This window comes from Merops nubicus, unplaced genomic scaffold, assembly GCF_000691845.1.
Source record: "Merops nubicus isolate BGI_N331 unplaced genomic scaffold, ASM69184v1 scaffold33004, whole genome shotgun sequence".
Classification (NCBI taxonomy): Eukaryota; Metazoa; Chordata; class Aves; order Coraciiformes; family Meropidae; genus Merops; species Merops nubicus.
In genome coordinates, this window is record NW_008602827.1 from 22,652 (window position 1) to 41,242 (window position 18,591).

Genomic DNA, 18,591 nt, shown 5'->3' on the forward strand with positions numbered 1-18,591 from the left:
TGTGGTTGGCTGAACTGAGATGTTCCCAGTTGCTTTGCTGAGTTGTGTGTGTGTCCAGACAATGCTGTGATTTGACATCACTGTATTTCAGCTATGAATATTCTGCCAAAACCTTCATATGCATTGTTAAAAATGTATAGATTTTATTCAGGAATCATGCAGATGCTTAAAGTATAAATAATCTGTTAAAAACACAAACAGATTCTGGATTGATCTAGACAGGCTCTGGTACCCTGAAAATAGATTTTTATGTTGCTGAAACCTAGGCTGAGTGTAGTCCTAGGCTTATAAGGACAATCGCCTTTAAAACCAAAAAAAAAGCTGTATTAACATGTCTTACTGAGCAGTAAAACTGCAGAAGCAGCCAACAAGAGAGTGCTGTTAAATTAACATTACATAAATTATGCTGATTGTCCTCAAGTAAAAGCTGATGGTAGCTAAAAAAACTAAAAACTAAGACTAAGTTTTTGGGAAAAGGAGTCTGCCATCACTTGACGTGTGTTCATGCGGGTTGGGTAGGAAGAGGGAACTCAATTGAGTCATTCATAGTCACAGTTAAAGTGCTTTTAAAAAGTTGTTAAAGCAATGGTGTGGCAATAGCTGGTGTGGTAATAATGTGTTGCTCAGCAAAACACAGGGGATGAAGTTACACCTCTTGTAGTCAGTGGGAATTCTGCTATTATTGCAGAGCACAGAATACACTGGTGGCCCAGGATTTTGTATGTATAATAAACCAGATCAACTGGAAAATCAGACCTGACTGCCATTGTCCGCTGTACTTAGTGCAACAATTCAAGATTTCTTTTTTGTAAGGTGCCTTTAATGATTTTTTTAAGCTCTTATTCCTGAACAGCTAATTTGAAGCTATAACTGTATGTGACCAATTATCTACTAAAGAACCTGCAGAATCTACTTGTGGCATGACATAAAAATCTTCTTACAGTTTGGCTGTAGCCAGTGTTACAAGTGTTTTTTTCCACGTCTATTTTAATACTCTAAACCAGGTTCTTACATCAAACAACAGTGTTGCCCAGCCCTAGCAACCACTGCTATCAATTGAAGAGTAAAGTGCTTAAACAACAACAATTTCTGTTGAGCTGTAAGCACAAAAATGAGCAGACACAACTCTAGTACTAGTTGTAGTAAGGCATGTTGCAGCTATACTAAACAGGTTGTACATGTTTCCTTCAGACTATTTTTTATGAGGCAAAGATAAATACTAATAAATGCAAGTTAGCTTTTTAATTACATGTTTTCTTCACTTCTTATTTTTCATATTGAGTGTGTTAGATTTAACAGTAAATAGAATTTAAAGTGTTTTTACTGTGTGTTTAAGTTGTTATTCTACATTTTTGAATGTGTAGGCACTAATACATATGGCCCACCAATTGGTGTGCACGCCCTCACATATTAAAAAATATTGGAGATAATCTGACATCTAATACTTGGCTCTAAGCCTACCAAAAAAAAAAAAAAAGAAAGAAAGAAAAAAAAAAATCAATGGAATTTCTTTGGTTATCCCCAGTGTTCTCCAGTTCAGACTTTTAATAAAATAAAAAAATAAATAATTCAGAGTAAAGAAGAAAACCCTACTGTTTCAGATTATAATAATCCTATCTAGTTTTTTTGAAAAGCAAAGTATAATTTAAATATTGTTTTTTCTAATGAGGCACTGAGAATGGGAAGGTGTGTGTACAGGTTCTTCTTATATTTCTGGAAACTTGCTTTAACCAAGGTTTTTTTTCAGAGGAAATACTTTTAGAATAAAGAACTTGGAACCTTTTAAATTATGCTAAGAACTGAGTTACGATAATGGTTCTTAAATTGTTGTGAATGCTGTCTATTACAATATTTACAGAAATGTCACTGTTCAGCCATTTTCAGTCACCTGAAAATGATCTGAAAGTAAAAACTAAAAATAAGAAACTAAATTAAAATACATATTACTGTTAATCCTTCATTTGCCCTTTGATCTAATAGGTTAAGGACATTTTGTGCTTTCTCATTTTGGCTGATAATAGTTCTGAAGAGATTTACATTTTAGAACAGGGATTTAAAATATATATAACAGCTGCTTTTTAAATAGAAAGTCTAATTATGCCTATGATTACATTCAGTTTTGATTAGTATGCATACAAATCCCTACTCTCCTTGTGTGTTCAAGCTGAGGTAGGGATCCCTGGTGCTAAGATTAAAGCACAGAAGAATAGCTTGACAAAATGTATGTTAGACCAATACAAAAAAAAAAAAAAAACCAAACAAACTTCTGGATATAATTTTTGTCTCTAAAATGCTATTTTTTTACCTTTTAGTTACACACAGACCTGGATCCTGGCAGCAGCAAAATCAAATATATTCTGTCAGGAGATGGAGCTGGAACAATTTTTGTGATCAATGACAAGACTGGAGACATTCATGCAATGAAAAGGCTTGACCGTGAGGAAAAAGCTGAATACACTCTAACGGCTCAAGCAGTTGACAGGGACACAAACCAACCTCTGGAGCCTCCTTCAGAATTCATTATTAAGGTTCAAGATATCAATGACAATGCCCCAGAGTTTGTGGATGGTCCATATCATGCCACAGTTCCAGAAATGTCTATTGTAGGTATGTATGTCTAAACATCAGCTAACTTTTGACTGCTCACAGTTTAAACTATATCAGTGTGCCTATATAGGAGTTGTTGATGAATAATAAGATATTTATTATGCTGTTAGCATTGATTTGCATATTTTCAAATCTCTTCTTGGCCAAAGCTTTCATCTGCAGCACAATAGTAGAGTCCCTTAGTAGTAAGAAAATGACTAACAGATGTATTAATGTGTCTTTCTTTGTCCAACAACACTTTAATGGGCTAAATTTATATTCCCCTTATGACGCTGTAGTTAGAGTATTGTTACTGAGAAGGATTTATCAAGATTTGTTCCAACATGACACTCTAATCCTATTGATATTTTGTTGATGTTTAATTATCTGTTTGTGTATTTTCATGTGCAGATGTAGCACTTGCAGTATGTTAATACATACTTATTTGTTTTCCTCTAAGTACAACTGTAATCAGCCAAAAACATTGAAGTGAAGGATGCTGTGTCTGGGAATTGATGGTTAGACTCTAGAGTGGACTTAACCAATTAGCCATAGGATTTGCATGGATGGTGGAAGGGGAAACAGAGAAAGCTGTGGAAAAAGATAGTGAAAAGGGAAATTAACTCTGTGAAAGGGGAGAAAAAGAAAGGAGTAGGATATAATCTTCTTAATATGTTTTACTTATATTTATTCATTTTGTTGGATTAATGTGAATCCATTTCCTCAGGGATTGATATACCAGAATTTTTTTTTTTTTTTTTTGAGAGAGAGTTTGTCCCTTGTTCTCTTTTTGCAAATATATGAGGTACACATTTGCATATTCACATCCTCAGTCCCTACTGGTACATACATATCGAGTGCAGGTGATCTTTAGCTACCACTAAAGCAAAAGTGAGATAAACACATCAACTCAAAAGTCAATTTCAGAGTAATAAAAGAATGCAGTATAAACAAATACATCAAAATCTGGCCATGAAATGCAGAGTAAATTCTAATGTTTTCTAGTATTAGTTTGAGGATAATGTGCTTTTCAGCCATTTGTCTACATCTGTCAAAGCAAGATAATTGAAGAAATACCAAGATGCTTTGTGAAATAAATCAGCACCCTGATCAAAAAATTTCAAAACCATCATTCTTTCATAGTTAGTTAAAAAGAGGAGGAATGTGAGGAGCCAGATCCATCCTCACACTCTCATTCAATACAATGAGTTGTACCAGGTCATTTTCAAATGTAAGCATGATGTGCTGACTAGATGGTGACGCTAGAGGCTTCATTTTTTTTTTTTTATGAGTGCTTCTCCAATAGATTTTCATATCTTGGTTGCATTGAGTTGCTTGTGCTGAAGCTGATATGTGAATTTTCAAGCCTGCATGTCAGTTCTTTGACCAAAATACAGTTTTAATTTATAAAGTTACTGTTAATTATACAGCAGCACAAACATGATATGGACCTGCTTTCAGAAGATATTTTTGCCAAGCTCTAGGCAAGAAAATTACGTAATTAAAAAAAAAAAAAAGAACAAAAAAAAAGAGGGAGAAGGAGGAAGAGAAATTGAAGGCAGTTAATCTCTGTATGAATGGGACTTGTTAGGTATTCTAGCAAAAAAAAGAAAATTAAGGTATGTGCAGGCAAGAAAAGATGGTTTCTGATCACAAAGGTTACTATAAAAATAGTTTATATCTGTGCATATGAGCAAGATTCAGAATCCTTAGTAAAGATATGGCCGGCCCCTTATCCAAGAAGTATTTGCTGTAAAGATGCTGAGGAAAAAAAAAAAAAAAAAGAAAAACAAAACCAAAAACCAACAAAACTGTGACAGGAAACTAGTCAGAATATTGGATGAAAAAAATTTAATGGATTGATTGACATGAGGTTTAACGTATAAAAGTGCAATGACAGCAAGAGAATGGAAGGTAAAACAATGAAAGAGAGGGAAGGAGGGGGGGGGCGGGGTTGAGGGAGGAAAAGTCAAAAGCTTTACCTGGGAAAAATTTATACTAGAAGATTGTAGAAGACATGACTAATGCCTGGACAGAGATACTTATTTAGGACATAGTGAAAGCAGCATTATTTTGAAGTATATGATTTCATCTGTTTCCCAGAGCATGGTGGGGGAAAAATAAAGTGTTCATCACTGAACTCTCTCTGAAATTTTATAGTTCCACATTTTCATGTATTCTTAGGCTCCATGGAAGAGTTTGATCCAAAAAGAGTTTATTTTAACAACACAAATATAAGGAGAAATTTGTTATAGGTTACCTCAGACATCTACCATTTATTACCTTTATTACTGAAACTACTGAAGTTTTGTACATTTATCCCTTATGACGCCTGAAACTTTGTGACATTCCTAGAGGTGCATGTTTCCAAGCTATTTCTCTAAAGAAGCACAAACTTATGCTCCTGCTTTTTTGTTGAAAAACAAAACCTAATTCTCAGCTGACACTTCAAATTCAGAGTATGTTTGCCATTGTATTATATGGGTCGTGAATGACTGTAAAATCTATGCAGCATATGCAGTCAAGCCTGTGTCTTAATCTCTGATGGAACCAAATTTCAAGACTGGAAAGTTGAAGATGGGAATGTTACCCCTTGACTAATGTTGCTGTTACTATTTCATTCTGCCTTTCTCTTCTAACCCACAGGTAGCAACATCAAGGGCTGTACTAAGTGATGCTCCATAAATTATTTTAACTTCCTTTGAGTTTGCTTAGTCCTCTTAAAATTACTTTGACTGCTCTATAATGTTTATAAAAAACCTGTCTCCTTTTGGATTTCAAGGAATTTTTTTTTTCCCACACTAAGAGTATTTCATCTCCATTATCCACTTACTTAATTCCCTTTAAAGAGATCTCCACCCACTGTTAATTTCAGCCTTGACATTTCTACAACACAGTCATTACTAAGCAGTGTTCTTATTCAGGGTAAAACAAAGTTCTACTAAACCTCTTCGTTCTTCAAAGTGCTTATACCAATTCTGACTGCTCTGAAACAGCAGAGGAACTCATAGGCTATATATATAGTACTTATGTAATGAGGATGCAGTACAAGACGTTTTATTTTTGGATCTCTGTGGAAAGCAATGCATAAAATACAGATGAAAGCATTAACCTTTCATTATTCTGTGATGTAATGTTGAAGTTCTAACACAATGCAGCTTTTCTAATAGGTACATCAGACAGTGGTCTAATGTTCTGTGCTAGAAAAGATGTATTATATGAAAGTGGTATTTTTGCATGACTGTACAGTACATGAATGATACACTGTATGAATACTACAATGTCCTGTATTTTCTGTATGTGGTACATATGAGTGGATGCATATGCCAGCATATGAGATTATCACATATATATGGCCACAACTCAGCCTGTGAGATTTTTATGTTATATATCAGTGATACCTGGAAAATCCTGCTTCCCTACTAAAACAAAAGATAAGGATTTGCGTGGCTTTCCTCCCACTGCTTTATGCAAAGATGATTAGTACTACACCATGTTATCTCCAGTAGCAATGTGATTAGTATTACACTGTGTTATCTCTGGCAGGAACGATGCTCACTTTTCAGCTGCCTTCCCAGAACACACACCCACACGTGTACCGAGTACTGTGTTATCGTCACTGCATTCAGGGTTATTTTGAAATAGTTTATTTCTCCCTTTGAGGATAGGAGCACATTCCAGCAAAAGTTTTGAAAACTAAATTGAATTTTCCCTTATTTCATCCTTGTGTCCCTTTCTTTTCCTGTGTAATTCCTATATAGTCTACCACAGTAAGCCCTGTTGCCCAAATCCAAAATGATTAATTTTGCTTGTGAAAGCTAATATGGAGAATATTTTCTTTGCTGGAACTTAGCATTTTAATCTTTTAATGCTTATATTAATTTTCTTAAGACATTAAAGATAAAAAGTGACATCTGTGGGATCACTTCATTGTAACAGTATTGCATTTCAAATAAAGGAATTTATTTAATTTGTCTGTAAAACTTATTTCATCACTTTTAGATGTAGGGGGGCTCACTGGGAATGGAATCCAGTTAAAACCTTTTAAAAAAAGATAAAACTAAGCTTTTGGGAGAAAGAACCCCATGACTTGTTTTTATTTTCCCCCTCATTTGTCCATGAGCTCTACATGTATCCCAGCAAAGAAGATAGCATGTTATGTAAATGAATGAGCAATCTTAGAAGTTCCACCAGGGTAGTTGCAATTGGTCCTGTAGCTTATTTAAAGAAAAGGGAAAAAAAATTCCAAACCCAGCTCCCCATCCTGAATATGTTCTGTTTATGAGTTGTCTTTTCAGCTACACACAGGTTCATTAATTCCTTGAAAGCATTGTGCAGAGGTGATAATGGGAGAAAAAGTGGATGTTGTCCTCCAACAGTGTAGTTTCAGGATCCTTTTTTTCAGGAGAGGAATGAGGAGTGAAATTTCTTGATTTCATTCTTCGTGAAGCCGAGAGTGTTTAGACAGCTAGTGTCATGTTGAAAGACAGAAGACGACAGAAGTAGAGTGACAAACGTGTTGGTGAAATAAAAAGGACACAGATGGAAAAAGAACAAAAGCCATAAGGGAAGAGAATTCTCTCATAGCTTGCCTGAATTAAGGTAAACAGACAAACTTAATCATCTCAAATATTAAGAATTCCCCAGACAGTCATGAAGCCCCCATCTTAAAATACGTACACTGGAACTCAGTCTGCCATTGCTCTAGAAATGCTTTTCCCTTTAACATTGAAATAATATTTTTATCCTTAAATACTTCCATAAAAAACAATTAGTGGGGGGAAGAGGTCTTTATTGGAAAGGGTTTAAGCTTTCAGTTGAGTCAGAGAATCAATTTCCAATTTTGGCACGAGGCACATCTACTCAGCAATATTTTCCTTTGGATCAAGGTTTGCCCTTGATTACACTACCTGTAAATACAAAATCATGCAATCATTATTTTTTGTTTGGTTTTAGTTTTTTTTTCAAAAGCAGAACAGTTACTTAGTTTAGCCATATATAGTAGAAGTGCACTGTGCACGGTGTAGCTTTTTCCTTCCAGTTCTCCCAAAGGTATTGGTTCTCTTCCAGTTACAAATTGTTTGCAGAAGGACAAAATCTGATGAATATAAAATCAACGTACAATGTCTGACAAGAATAGTGATAAAATAACATGATGCATTAAAAAGTTCCGATAAAAACCTGCCCTGAAATGTTATCAAGATCAACCACACTGTCTTACTGGATTTTTTCTTATGTATTCATTGATTTTAAGGCACTGAGCGTGACTGTTAAATCAATGATAGTTTGTCACAAAATTGTAGAGTAAAAGGACTATATTACTAAGGTCAACTACAAATTAGCCCAAAGGGTAAATGCAAAGGGAGTGCAAAAGCTAAGGAAAAAATCAGCAGATGTTGTAAAATATGGCAGCAATGTAACAGCTGTTAGAAAATGTATATCTTCATGTTGTCTTGTTCCTCTGCTTGTTCATTTTGTGCATAATCTAATTCACTGGCTGTGGGGCTGAAGAGCATTTTACTTGAGCGATTTATTTAGTAAGTGTGCATGTGTTTAAAATCTTTACATTCTGTGTTACTGAGACATGGTTTCAAAAGCAAAGTCAAAAGTAACCTTACTAACCTTAATTGGTCAGGATATAGTCAAAACCAAGGCAGTCTTCTCCTTAATTTGACTGGTTATTGAGCCTTGAAAAAACATGTTTCTGAGTACGTGTTCTTATTTTTGTACTTTCTATTTCTCATGAGATCAGATTGAAAATGTCATTATCTTTTTGTGTTGTTCTTAAAAGACCATTATGAGCTTGAGAAGCATGGATGGAAGCTATGATATTACTCCTTAGGGGTTTATAATCTGACCCTTTGAATGCATTGACCTGTATTGTCCTGAGTGTACTAGGCTAGATTATTGACTTTATATAGAATTGCTCAAGTTGGTGGGACTGATAAAAATCCTTTGTACCAATGGCAACAAGTGCTTGAAGGTTTGGGTTCTGAAGACACTGTTTGGTTCTTAGAAATCAGCCCTAAATTACCTGTGCAAATCATGGAGCTATTAATAGATAATGTTTTTTCTAGACAAAACTTGCCTTTTTTTCCCTCTGCATTAACTGTCAGCAGTTGGTCACAAATTTTCCATTTTTTGCACATATGCATTCCCTTTGCTCAAAGGAACACCATGCAAATGGCACATAGTGAAGATAAACTCCTCAGGAAAAAGTCTTTTGGATCAGAATTGAAGTCATAGTTCCTTATGGAGTTCCATACAGAGGAACACATCTTCTAGTGTTGTTCCCCTTTTGCAGGATGAGGACAGACAGACATAGCTTTATGCAGAACATATGAAGGCAGAAAAAAATTTGGCAGCCTTAGGTTCATGCTCCTCTAGTCCTATGTAATCTACAAGAATCTGTCCTTCTGACATTTTTCCAGTTCATTTTCATCTCATAGTCACAAACATCTTGTTCTTGATGCAGTTATTCTGCTTCTGAAACTTTGTGGTTGCTTTAGTTTGTACATACCAAGCAAGTTGTCCTATTTCTGTTCTGTAACTGTATGAAAATAAGCCTTTTTACTGAGGTTTCTGCTACATTCTCTTTTGGTTACAAGTTTAAATCTACTATTAGCGTGGATTTCTCACTATTTTCACAAATTATGAAAAAAAAAAAACAGTCAATGTTTAAACCAGTCAGTACTAGGGTTTTTGTTTGGTTGGCTTTGAAAACATAATACTTTGTTTTTACAGCTATACTTGTAACATGACCCCATTGTGGCCAGTGGGTGATGCCTAAGTTGAAAACAGACAGATGAGAGGAAGAAGACCAGTACAGATTTCTGCCAGTACAGACTGAGGCTCTATGAAGTGCCACAGAACTAGACTGGAACGTCCTCTCTGTTTTTGCTTGCAGGAAATGTAGACAAATTCTAATCATGAGGTAGAAAGTTCTAGAAAATTAAATGCAGCATCGTAATATAACAGCAACTTATATTATAAAACATATCGCTCTTCTAACGAAAGATTTAGCTTCAGAATACTGGGGACCAATATTTCTCTCTGTGTTAGTTGTCTATTTGATGGGCACGCTTGACATTTGGGAAAATGAGACTCAGAGCCAATTCAGAATCCGTTTTTTTTCTGGCATTGGTCATTCACCACCCTGCCTTGAATTCATACCTCTGTCTTTTTTTTAGTTGCTGAATCTGCAGCACTTAATGTTTCTTCATGAAAACAGATAAGCAATTGCCTGTGGAGCTGATGTCAATACGTCTTTCTCATGAATCAGCCAGTAGAGTACTGCTGGGCAGCTGATTCAACTGTACCTTTCCCTGGGGCCCAGATGGCCTCTGCTGCCATATGCTTGCTCCACAGTGGCCTGAGGAGACAATATTTCAGAGTCTGCTTTTGCAGCCCGAATTACAGTTGCTGGCATTATAGGCTTCACTCTACCAAACAAAGCAAGCCAGAGCATCAAAGCTGCATGATTATACCAGCTATTTTCTGGGTTTACAACAGAAAGTTATAAATTAAAGAATTTCTGCAGTAAACAGCCAGGGCTACTTTATCATTTATTTATATATCTATACAATAAACCTGAGCATAACTTGAAACTGCCATCAAAATCAACAAGCCTCATGGTACTTTTTTTTTTTTTTTTTTTTACTGCTTGGAAATATAGTGTACAGTGATTATCCAATTTTACTGTCTTTGCCTGGGGACCTTACAGAATGAATGCTGATGAAATAGTCAATTGATTAGAGACAAGCAGTCTTTCAAAAAGTCCTGAACAAAAGAATAGCTGTTTCCCACATCTCTCACAAATATCAATTAATATTCTATAGTGAGGGTGATATCTAAAGGGAGAATAAAAAAAAATAACATGAAAAGAAAACATAATTCTTTAAGCCAAACATAAAACATATTTTACCCCTCTACTGTTGTCTGTGATGTGTTGCAGACTGTATTCTAATCCTAACAAACAGCCACCCAGGAGAATTTATAAAGGAATACCTGCAGGCTCTCTAATAGCACCACCTTGTAAGTTGTAGCAAGAAAGAACTGCCAACCTTAAAACTGAAAAGGCAGTGTCCTTTCTTATTAGAGTCACACAAGCTAAATCCAAGCAGTAGGTAACATCAGCAAGGATAATTGCCAGTTATCTGTATCACTAGACCTGAATATGTATTTCTGATGTAAAACATTTTTTTTTCCCAAAGATCAATGTTAAAAAGGCAACATCAGAGTTCTGAAACAATTAGTTTATGCACAAAATTGTAAAAGATGCAGTTTATTAGATTTCACAGCCATGCTTCCTACGGTCCTCATTATACGGTTGTGGGATGCTGAAGGCTGCCAGCTTGCTCCATTGTCTGTGGGCTGTACAGAAAGCATTTGCTCTCCTATGCATAGCAAGTACCTTTCATATTTCTGCAGTTACACATTTGCATGCGCTACATTTTTACCGTTTCCCTCACATGATGAAAAGTGCTTAAAATGACACATGAGCAATCTAAAAATATTGTTGTGTTACATGTGGTAGGATATTCAGTTGTTCAGAGATTTTGACTCATATACATACTGTATGATTAACATTTTTAAATAGATTTCATTAGCTTTCTAAATTATCTGCTCTAAAAATTGCAGTAAGAAATATGTAACTTTTGGAAGAAACAGCTTGGCCTCCTCTTCTGTTTATGGAGTTAAACCTGATGGAATATATCAGAGCTATAGGAAAATATTATTTTCTTGGTGAAAACAGGAAACAGTTTCTTGCATTTTCCTGCATGATACTTCATAATTTATTATAGTGGTTATTTCCTACTGTTGACCAAGCTGCTTCTGTTTTATTCTGTCAGATCTCTTTATTAAACCAGAGTTTTCAGGTGTTAAAAATTTTGGTTTAGACTATAAATTCTTTGGGGCAGCATCTACCATTGCCTGCAGGTTTGCAGAGTACTGGGTTCTCAAATCTCTTTTTCAGTGACATTACATACAACTACTTATAGAAAACAAACTAGCAAAACAGAGAAGCAGTGCTTTGTTACTCTGATCTTTTAGACTAGTTTTAAAAAACTGAATATGAAATAGATCAGTTGCATTTTATTTCAGAAAATGTCTACAATTGTCTGAGTGCATAAGTGCATATAGCTGTTTATATATATGGAAAATAATGTAAATGAAAACAAAAGTCTTGCAAGATTTGTACTGCTCTTGTATGTTGGTGTGCTAGTTTACATGCTTGGTGTTCCTGGAGGGTTAGTATTATAGACTGGTACAGCTTGTTTTGAGTACATACACAAATGAGTAGTCATATAAGTGATATTGAAGCACTTACATGAACTGGGTAATTTAATTTGGATTCCTCTCTGGTCAACCGAGAATGAAGGATCCCATGTGAGGACAATTCTGTCTTCCTCCCTTAGACGGAGCAGAAAGCTAGTCCCTCAGACAGAACAGAAAGATAGTGCAACTAGGTATCTAATTTAGCCAGTTGAGACTAAAACTGAGTTATATGAGTAACTCTCTTTTCCTTCTTCCTTACCTTAATCATCATAAACAAGATCATGATAGCATCACAGTATTTCACTACTTAGAGTCAAATAAATTACAACTAGGAAAGACAGATTACCCTATTAGTTAATCTTCCTGTCTTTCTAGGGTTTTCCCTTAGAATACATTATCTAGCATCCTGTGCGATAGAATAAACTCTTCAGTGAGGAGGATTCTGTTATTTCCCTTGGGGAGCTATTCCTCCTTGTACAATTTCTCATTGTAAGGAAGCTTTTGTTGTTGTTTTTCTCTTTGCAGGAGGTTAAGCGAAGTCTTGTATCTATGTATTTATGTGATTCTCATCACCCACACATGAGTATTTCATCTGTGAAGTACACAGATTTTATTTCTCATTTCTCTCTATAGCACTGGCTGTATACAGGATTTTACTATAGATATAGTAGAATATTTGTCATACAGAAGTCAACACAGTGACTTCTAGTGTGTCTAGCAGAAGTTGCCCATTTTTCCTTTAGTGGACCATTCTCTATAACATACTATTGCTTAGGACGTCATCTGCTAACTCCGTTAGTTTTTCATCACTGAAAAGGGTCCACTGAACATTTAAAAAGCAAATACACACACAAGACCTCTGTCATCTGTTCTCAAGGCAGTGATTAAAACTCTTCCATGCTGTCTATGTGCTGTAGGTACTGAGGGCAGGTGTGCTGGCAGCACTGCTTCCCAGGATGCCTCCTCTTGTCGTCTCCATCAGCTGTCTGTCCGCATGTGACTTTCCTGATGCTCCCCTCCCAGAGTCTTTGGGCAGAGGTCTCTCTTGCATTGGGAGACCTGAAGCACATATTGGGCTTTCAGAGCTTTGGATATAAAGTAGCTGTTAACAGTAACAAAAATACATTCAAGTACTGATGTAGAAGGCAGGACTGAAACAACATATGATCTGTGGAAAAACCCTAAAACACTCATACCACATACCCACATATATACATATGTATAGCTGCACAGACACCAAGCTATGCAATTTAAGTACCAATGATAATATTTTCTGTGTGTATTTTGCATACGTTGAAAAGTTCTGAGGTGCGTTACACAGATTCCCATAGAGAATAACACAGAATGGCAAAGCTTAAAACTATGCTTTTGTATTTAAAAAAATCAGCAACAATTAAAATAAGAATAAGTTTCTTCAGCTTTGAGGCAGTAATAATTTACATGTCAAGAAGTTATACAGGTTTTTATGAGATTATTGCAGTTTTATTCAATAAAAAATTGTTACCATGACAACAACTGTCTTGCTACCTGTGAGATTATAGCAAAGAAGGACAGTGAAGAAAAAGCTTCATTTTGGAAAGAATGCTTATCTGACCTGCTGAATACAAACAATGCTTTGCTTTGACCACTACTGACTGCAGGGCTGCTATCAGCAAACTCAAAATCTGGCTAGAGATTTTGAAGCGCAGTGATCCTTTCAGACAAACAAAACAGTTGGTAAATAATGGTAGGTCTTTTTTCATGTAAATATGCTCTTAAAGCCCTGTCAGATTAGTAATCGGATCTTCTGAATGAAATGGAGATTTCAGCCTGTCAAGGTTTGGGAAGAGTAGGAGAGAAAGAGTGAGAGAGACCATAAAGGGCATTGGGGGGGGAAAAAATAGTTCCTGGGAAAATGAGAAAACATGGTAGGTTGCATTATGGTCTCATTTTTATTTTAACCAGTCATTACAGTGTTTCAACAAAATGGTTCCTTTGCTGAATATGGATTCATGTAAATTTTTGGCACCAACTATACATTACCTCCTTTCAAACATACAAGTTAGATTTTTTTTTTTCAGTATGCACATTTCACTGCCACATGAAAAAAATTGCTTTCCTGCTCCCTGTGGCAGCATATGCATTTTTCTTTATGACTAATGTGCGGAATCTGTATCCTGACTTGCACATAAAAACACAGCCGAAACAACAGAAGAGCACTAACCGAACACACACATCTTATTTTTATGATGGCTTTTCATCTTAGTTTGCTAGCAAATACAGGTTTTCTTACCTAGCCATATAAAAGTACTTTTATTCTTAATTGTGTCTCTGATTGCTAGTCTGTTGAGAAGAGAAACTATGAAACCTGACACTAACAGAGTAAAACAATCAGCAATGGTTAATGGCTAAATCACATTAGAAGTGTTCATTAATTAGAATCTGTTGAATCTCTTTGCAGTCCATATTTAATCACAGGGTCATTAGCATTGCAAAAGTGTACCTCAGAAAAAAATGTGGAAAGTAACTGAACATCTTAAAATTTGCCTCATCTATCAAAAACATGATTGTATTTTACATGAAGCAATATTAGGTACATAAAGAAAAAAAGAAACACTTATGTTGTTGGGCCAGATTATATAAAACTGTTATATTATTGTAATCAGGACAACAGCTACTTGGACTATAATCGTGGCTTTCTTGTAAAAATGACTGTTTCAAATTTATAGTCTCTAGCTAAATGTGTTTTTTGTAGCATTGACAAAGGAACAAACACAAGCCAAATACAGTTAAAATTAAGCACAACCAGAAACCTTAGCTGCTTATTTGCTGGGTAGAACCCAGAATGTTGTTCTTCAAAGGACATTTACCCAGTAAATATTCTTCCCTGCATTTGTACTGCTTTTTCAATGCACAGTTGGTTTTTGTTGTGGTTTTTTTTTTTTTTTTTTTCCTCTTTAAAACCTAAAGCATATTATGCAAGTACAAAATATTTATGTACACGTAGTTTATAACTGCAGTGTCTGTAGTGGAGTAAAATCCTACTTAAATATTGATAATCCAAACCTCTAGACCAAAGCACAGAGAGTTCTGTGTTCAGGAAGATTGCCTAAAAACCAGCCTTGGTGCAAGCTCTGTTTTTCTGTGTTACTTTTTACCTTCTGGAATCTCTTAGTTCTCCAGACCTTTTGTTCATGTTTAGCTGAAAAGGGTTCTGTCACTTGTGGGAGTGGGATAGGTTGCTACTTCTTCTGGACCCTTCCCATCTTTCAGTGGAACCTGAGCACCACTGACATAGCAACATTGTCTGTAGCTGCAGAGAAGGCACAAGTTTACTCCTTTAGATAGTTGTTATTGCTAGTGTGAACATATTAGTGTGACATGTTTCACAGCTGTAGATTTGATCAAGACATACACCAAAAAAATTTCAAATTAAAGGTGATAAAATTTAAACTATGTAAAAGCTTAGGTAGTTTCATAGTGGAATTAATTTCTTTAATTTCTTTTTTTCATGATTGCTTACATCTATCATAAACAATTTGCATCAATAAGATTGTTGGGAGCAAATTACTGAATTTGACATATCTTCTTAGAGCCGTGTATGATAGCTGGAAATTAAGTGCCGAGTGGCAGAGACTGGCAGTGAAAGAAATTGATTTCTAGGAGCTGGGGAAGTATTTTATTTTTCCATTCCCTTCATTAGTTTTATTAGGCAAGATTACAGTCACACTTAAGTGACCCGTAAGGCAAAGAAAAAGCTGCATATGCCCTCTTCTCCCACGTCTTTTGTGTATATAAGCAGTGAATGGGAATACTGAGTGTTATGTATGCATTTTGGATGTATATATAAATTTCAGATAAACTTAGGGTTTCAATAAGTGGTTAAATTATTTTATATCACAAGAAAAAAAATCTTGACACCTAAGCATCAGGAACGGAAGCATTGTTAGACACTGATTGCCTCTTTTTATTAAGGCGTATTCAACTTCAATGTCTGATGAACACTTGGGATAAAAGATGCATTTATCAAAGAATTGGCATACCCATTTATGTTTTGAAATCTTGAAATAAATATCCATAAAAGTCTTCAGGAATTCTCAAGTGAAATAAGAAAAGAATAGACAATATATATCAAATCTTTCTAAACACGCAATGTAATTATTTCTGAAGTCCTTTGAAATGAGAGCCAGCTAGGCAAATCAAACACAATCTCAAAGAAGTCAACAGCTTCACTTCTTTATTTTCCTTTGTGTATAAAGTATATCATGAAAACTAAATGGAACAGCCTAGATAAAATAGTCTTACAAAAATTTTTACTGTTCTGTGATGAGCCTTATCTTATTCCAGTCCTGTACCATTTTATGATGTTCTGCACAAACCTCTTCTGTCATAGGAGATTACAAAACAAAAGATTTATGATAGCAACCACAGAAACCTAGTATATCACCTGCTATTTCAGTTTGAATCCAGTTGAAAAAAGCACTGACCTCTGCATTTGTATTTGGTATCACACGTGGGACAGCATCTGTGAACCACAGGAAATGTCCTGCTGGGATGGAGGGGCTATATATAAAGTCCATTTCTCATGCCCAGTGGCAGTTTAAAGGTTATTATATAAAAGGTTAGCTATAAGATTACTATTCAATATGTAGAAATAGTTTAAGCTTGAAAACATAAACAGTTTACATATTTATAAGAACAGGTTCAGCAAGCATCTGTCAAAGACAGGCACCACAAAATGTTCATTAGCATTGCGTTCCTCTTCCACGTGGCACATATCAGCTGCAGGCCACGTGGATGCTTCTGGATCCAGCTGAGACACAGGAGGGATGCTGGTGGGCCACTTGCCTGCCAGATGAGGCCGTGGTAGAGCTTGCATAGCAGCCAGCTGATCAGCTTCCTGTTGCTGATGTTCTCTTCCTGTCATAATGGATCCATTTTTACCAGCAGCTAAAATAAATGATTGGTACCAGCAATAGATTTTTTTTTTTTTTTTTCCCTGGTGAGATGTATTTCTGCAGCCTGCATTCCCTTCCCTGGGAAATAGCCCATTCTTCCCATACAGCAAACCTGCTGCAGCCTCAGGCACTGCAGAACATCCACTCCATAAGCAAGGTGTTACCCATCCCTCTAGACATTCCCAAATCCTGTTAGCCCCATATCTTGCCCTGATGTTTGAAGTGGCCAGATGGGACAATGTGAAATGGAAACTGTTGGGTGATATGCAAATTATCTTGAAATATGTGAACATTCTTCTAAATAATTTGCAGGTACCAAAATGCACAAAGCTGCCCAAAGCCACAGCAGTGATGTGCCATACAGAGAAAGGAGAAGTACAAAGCAAGGACATGCCAAAGGGATGTCTTCCCTCTTTAGTTTACTGTTTCTGTCCTGAAGTGACATGTAATTGGGGCTTAGCAGCACACCATGTGTGGGAAGGAAGAGAAGGCTGGGTTTATTGCCACATCCAGAACAGGGGGTATTTTGGTGGGTGTTATAATATTTTTTTTTTTTCCGCTCTGAGCATAAGAAACATAATTCAGCCTAATTTGCTCCTGCTCTTGTTTTCTCTCCCTCTGTAGATATTGTCTTTATTGATAGCCTAATTCATGTCAGCATTGTATTTTTAAGTCATAAAAAAAAGTCTCTGCAGCAAGCTTAATGTAACTGAATTTCATTTGATTTTGCTTCTTACAGAAATGGCAAGTTCTATGTTGCCTAAGAAATAAAAAGGGCAATTTCCTAAATTTTTTCTTCCCCTTTTTTTTTGTCAGAGTATGGAATTTATAACTCTGGCTAGACAATGGCCCCCTCAGTGGCAAAGACTCATTTCAGAAACAATAGATGTTGTCCTCTCTGTCACTGTGGTCACATCAAACCATTATTATAGCTGCAAGCCCAGAGAAGAAAAAAGAATCCTTTTTATTATTGCTTTTCTATGTGGTCTCTCTGACCTGGCAAGGCTCTTTCAGATATGATTTTGCAAATCTTAAATGCAACATATAATATTGTATTATTAACCTTGTATTTCATAACCCTTTGATATCATTCCTTTGCAAATGCTTGAAGCCTACACAAATCTATCAGGTAGCATTAAATGCATTCTACAAAGAAACTTTAAAAATACAGCTACTAAAAAGGTTTCTCTTTTACCCAGAAATTCAGTTTGCTAGCATGTATCTATGTTGAAGGAATACGTTTTGTTGGTGTTCCACAACTAATCTCTTGAGTTGATAATGAAGTTTTTTTCTTCTTTTATTGTTATCACAAGGAAACTAATTCTTATTTCAAATAATTTTTGCAATAGCTATGTAAATTTCTAGCAAAAGTCTAAATATTAATTTTGTATATTCTTTCTATATAGGCACATTTGTTACTAAAGTAACAGCTACAGATGCAGATGATCCAGTTTATGGAAATAGTGCTAAGTTGGTCTACAGCATTCTGGAAGGACAGCCCTACTTTTCTATTGAGCCACATACAGGTAGGTGACTCTGGACATAAATCCCTGGGTTATATTTACACACATGACCATACCTCTTACACATTTCATATAATATACTTAAAAAGGGAACATAAGTAGATGTCTGTCAGTATTACTGAGTTCTAACACGTCTCACTTGTATTCTGTCAGAGTCTGGTTGTGTGAAAAGACAAAGAAAAATCTGTATTAATGATAATGTAGGTAATGATGTTGCTAGTATTGCAGAAGTTACTGAAGCAAAACTGAAGGCAGTGGAAGTGCCA

At 35.7% G+C, this 18,591-nt stretch overlaps 1 protein-coding gene across 1 annotated transcript in view; it reads left to right on the forward strand.

Annotated features, from left to right (window-relative positions):
- Window positions 1-2,312: 2,312 nt before the first annotated feature.
- CDH8 (cadherin 8, type 2) overlaps window positions 2,313-18,591 on the forward strand; it is a gene marked incomplete at its 5' end in the record, with an annotated part of 94,431 nt that continues 78,152 nt past the window's right edge. Inside the window, 2 exons of the mRNA XM_008938485.1 lie at window positions 2,313-2,607; window positions 18,209-18,328. Coding sequence (XP_008936733.1) covers window positions 2,313-2,607; window positions 18,209-18,328 — 415 coding nt within the window. The remainder of the gene's footprint in view (window positions 2,608-18,208; window positions 18,329-18,591) is intronic.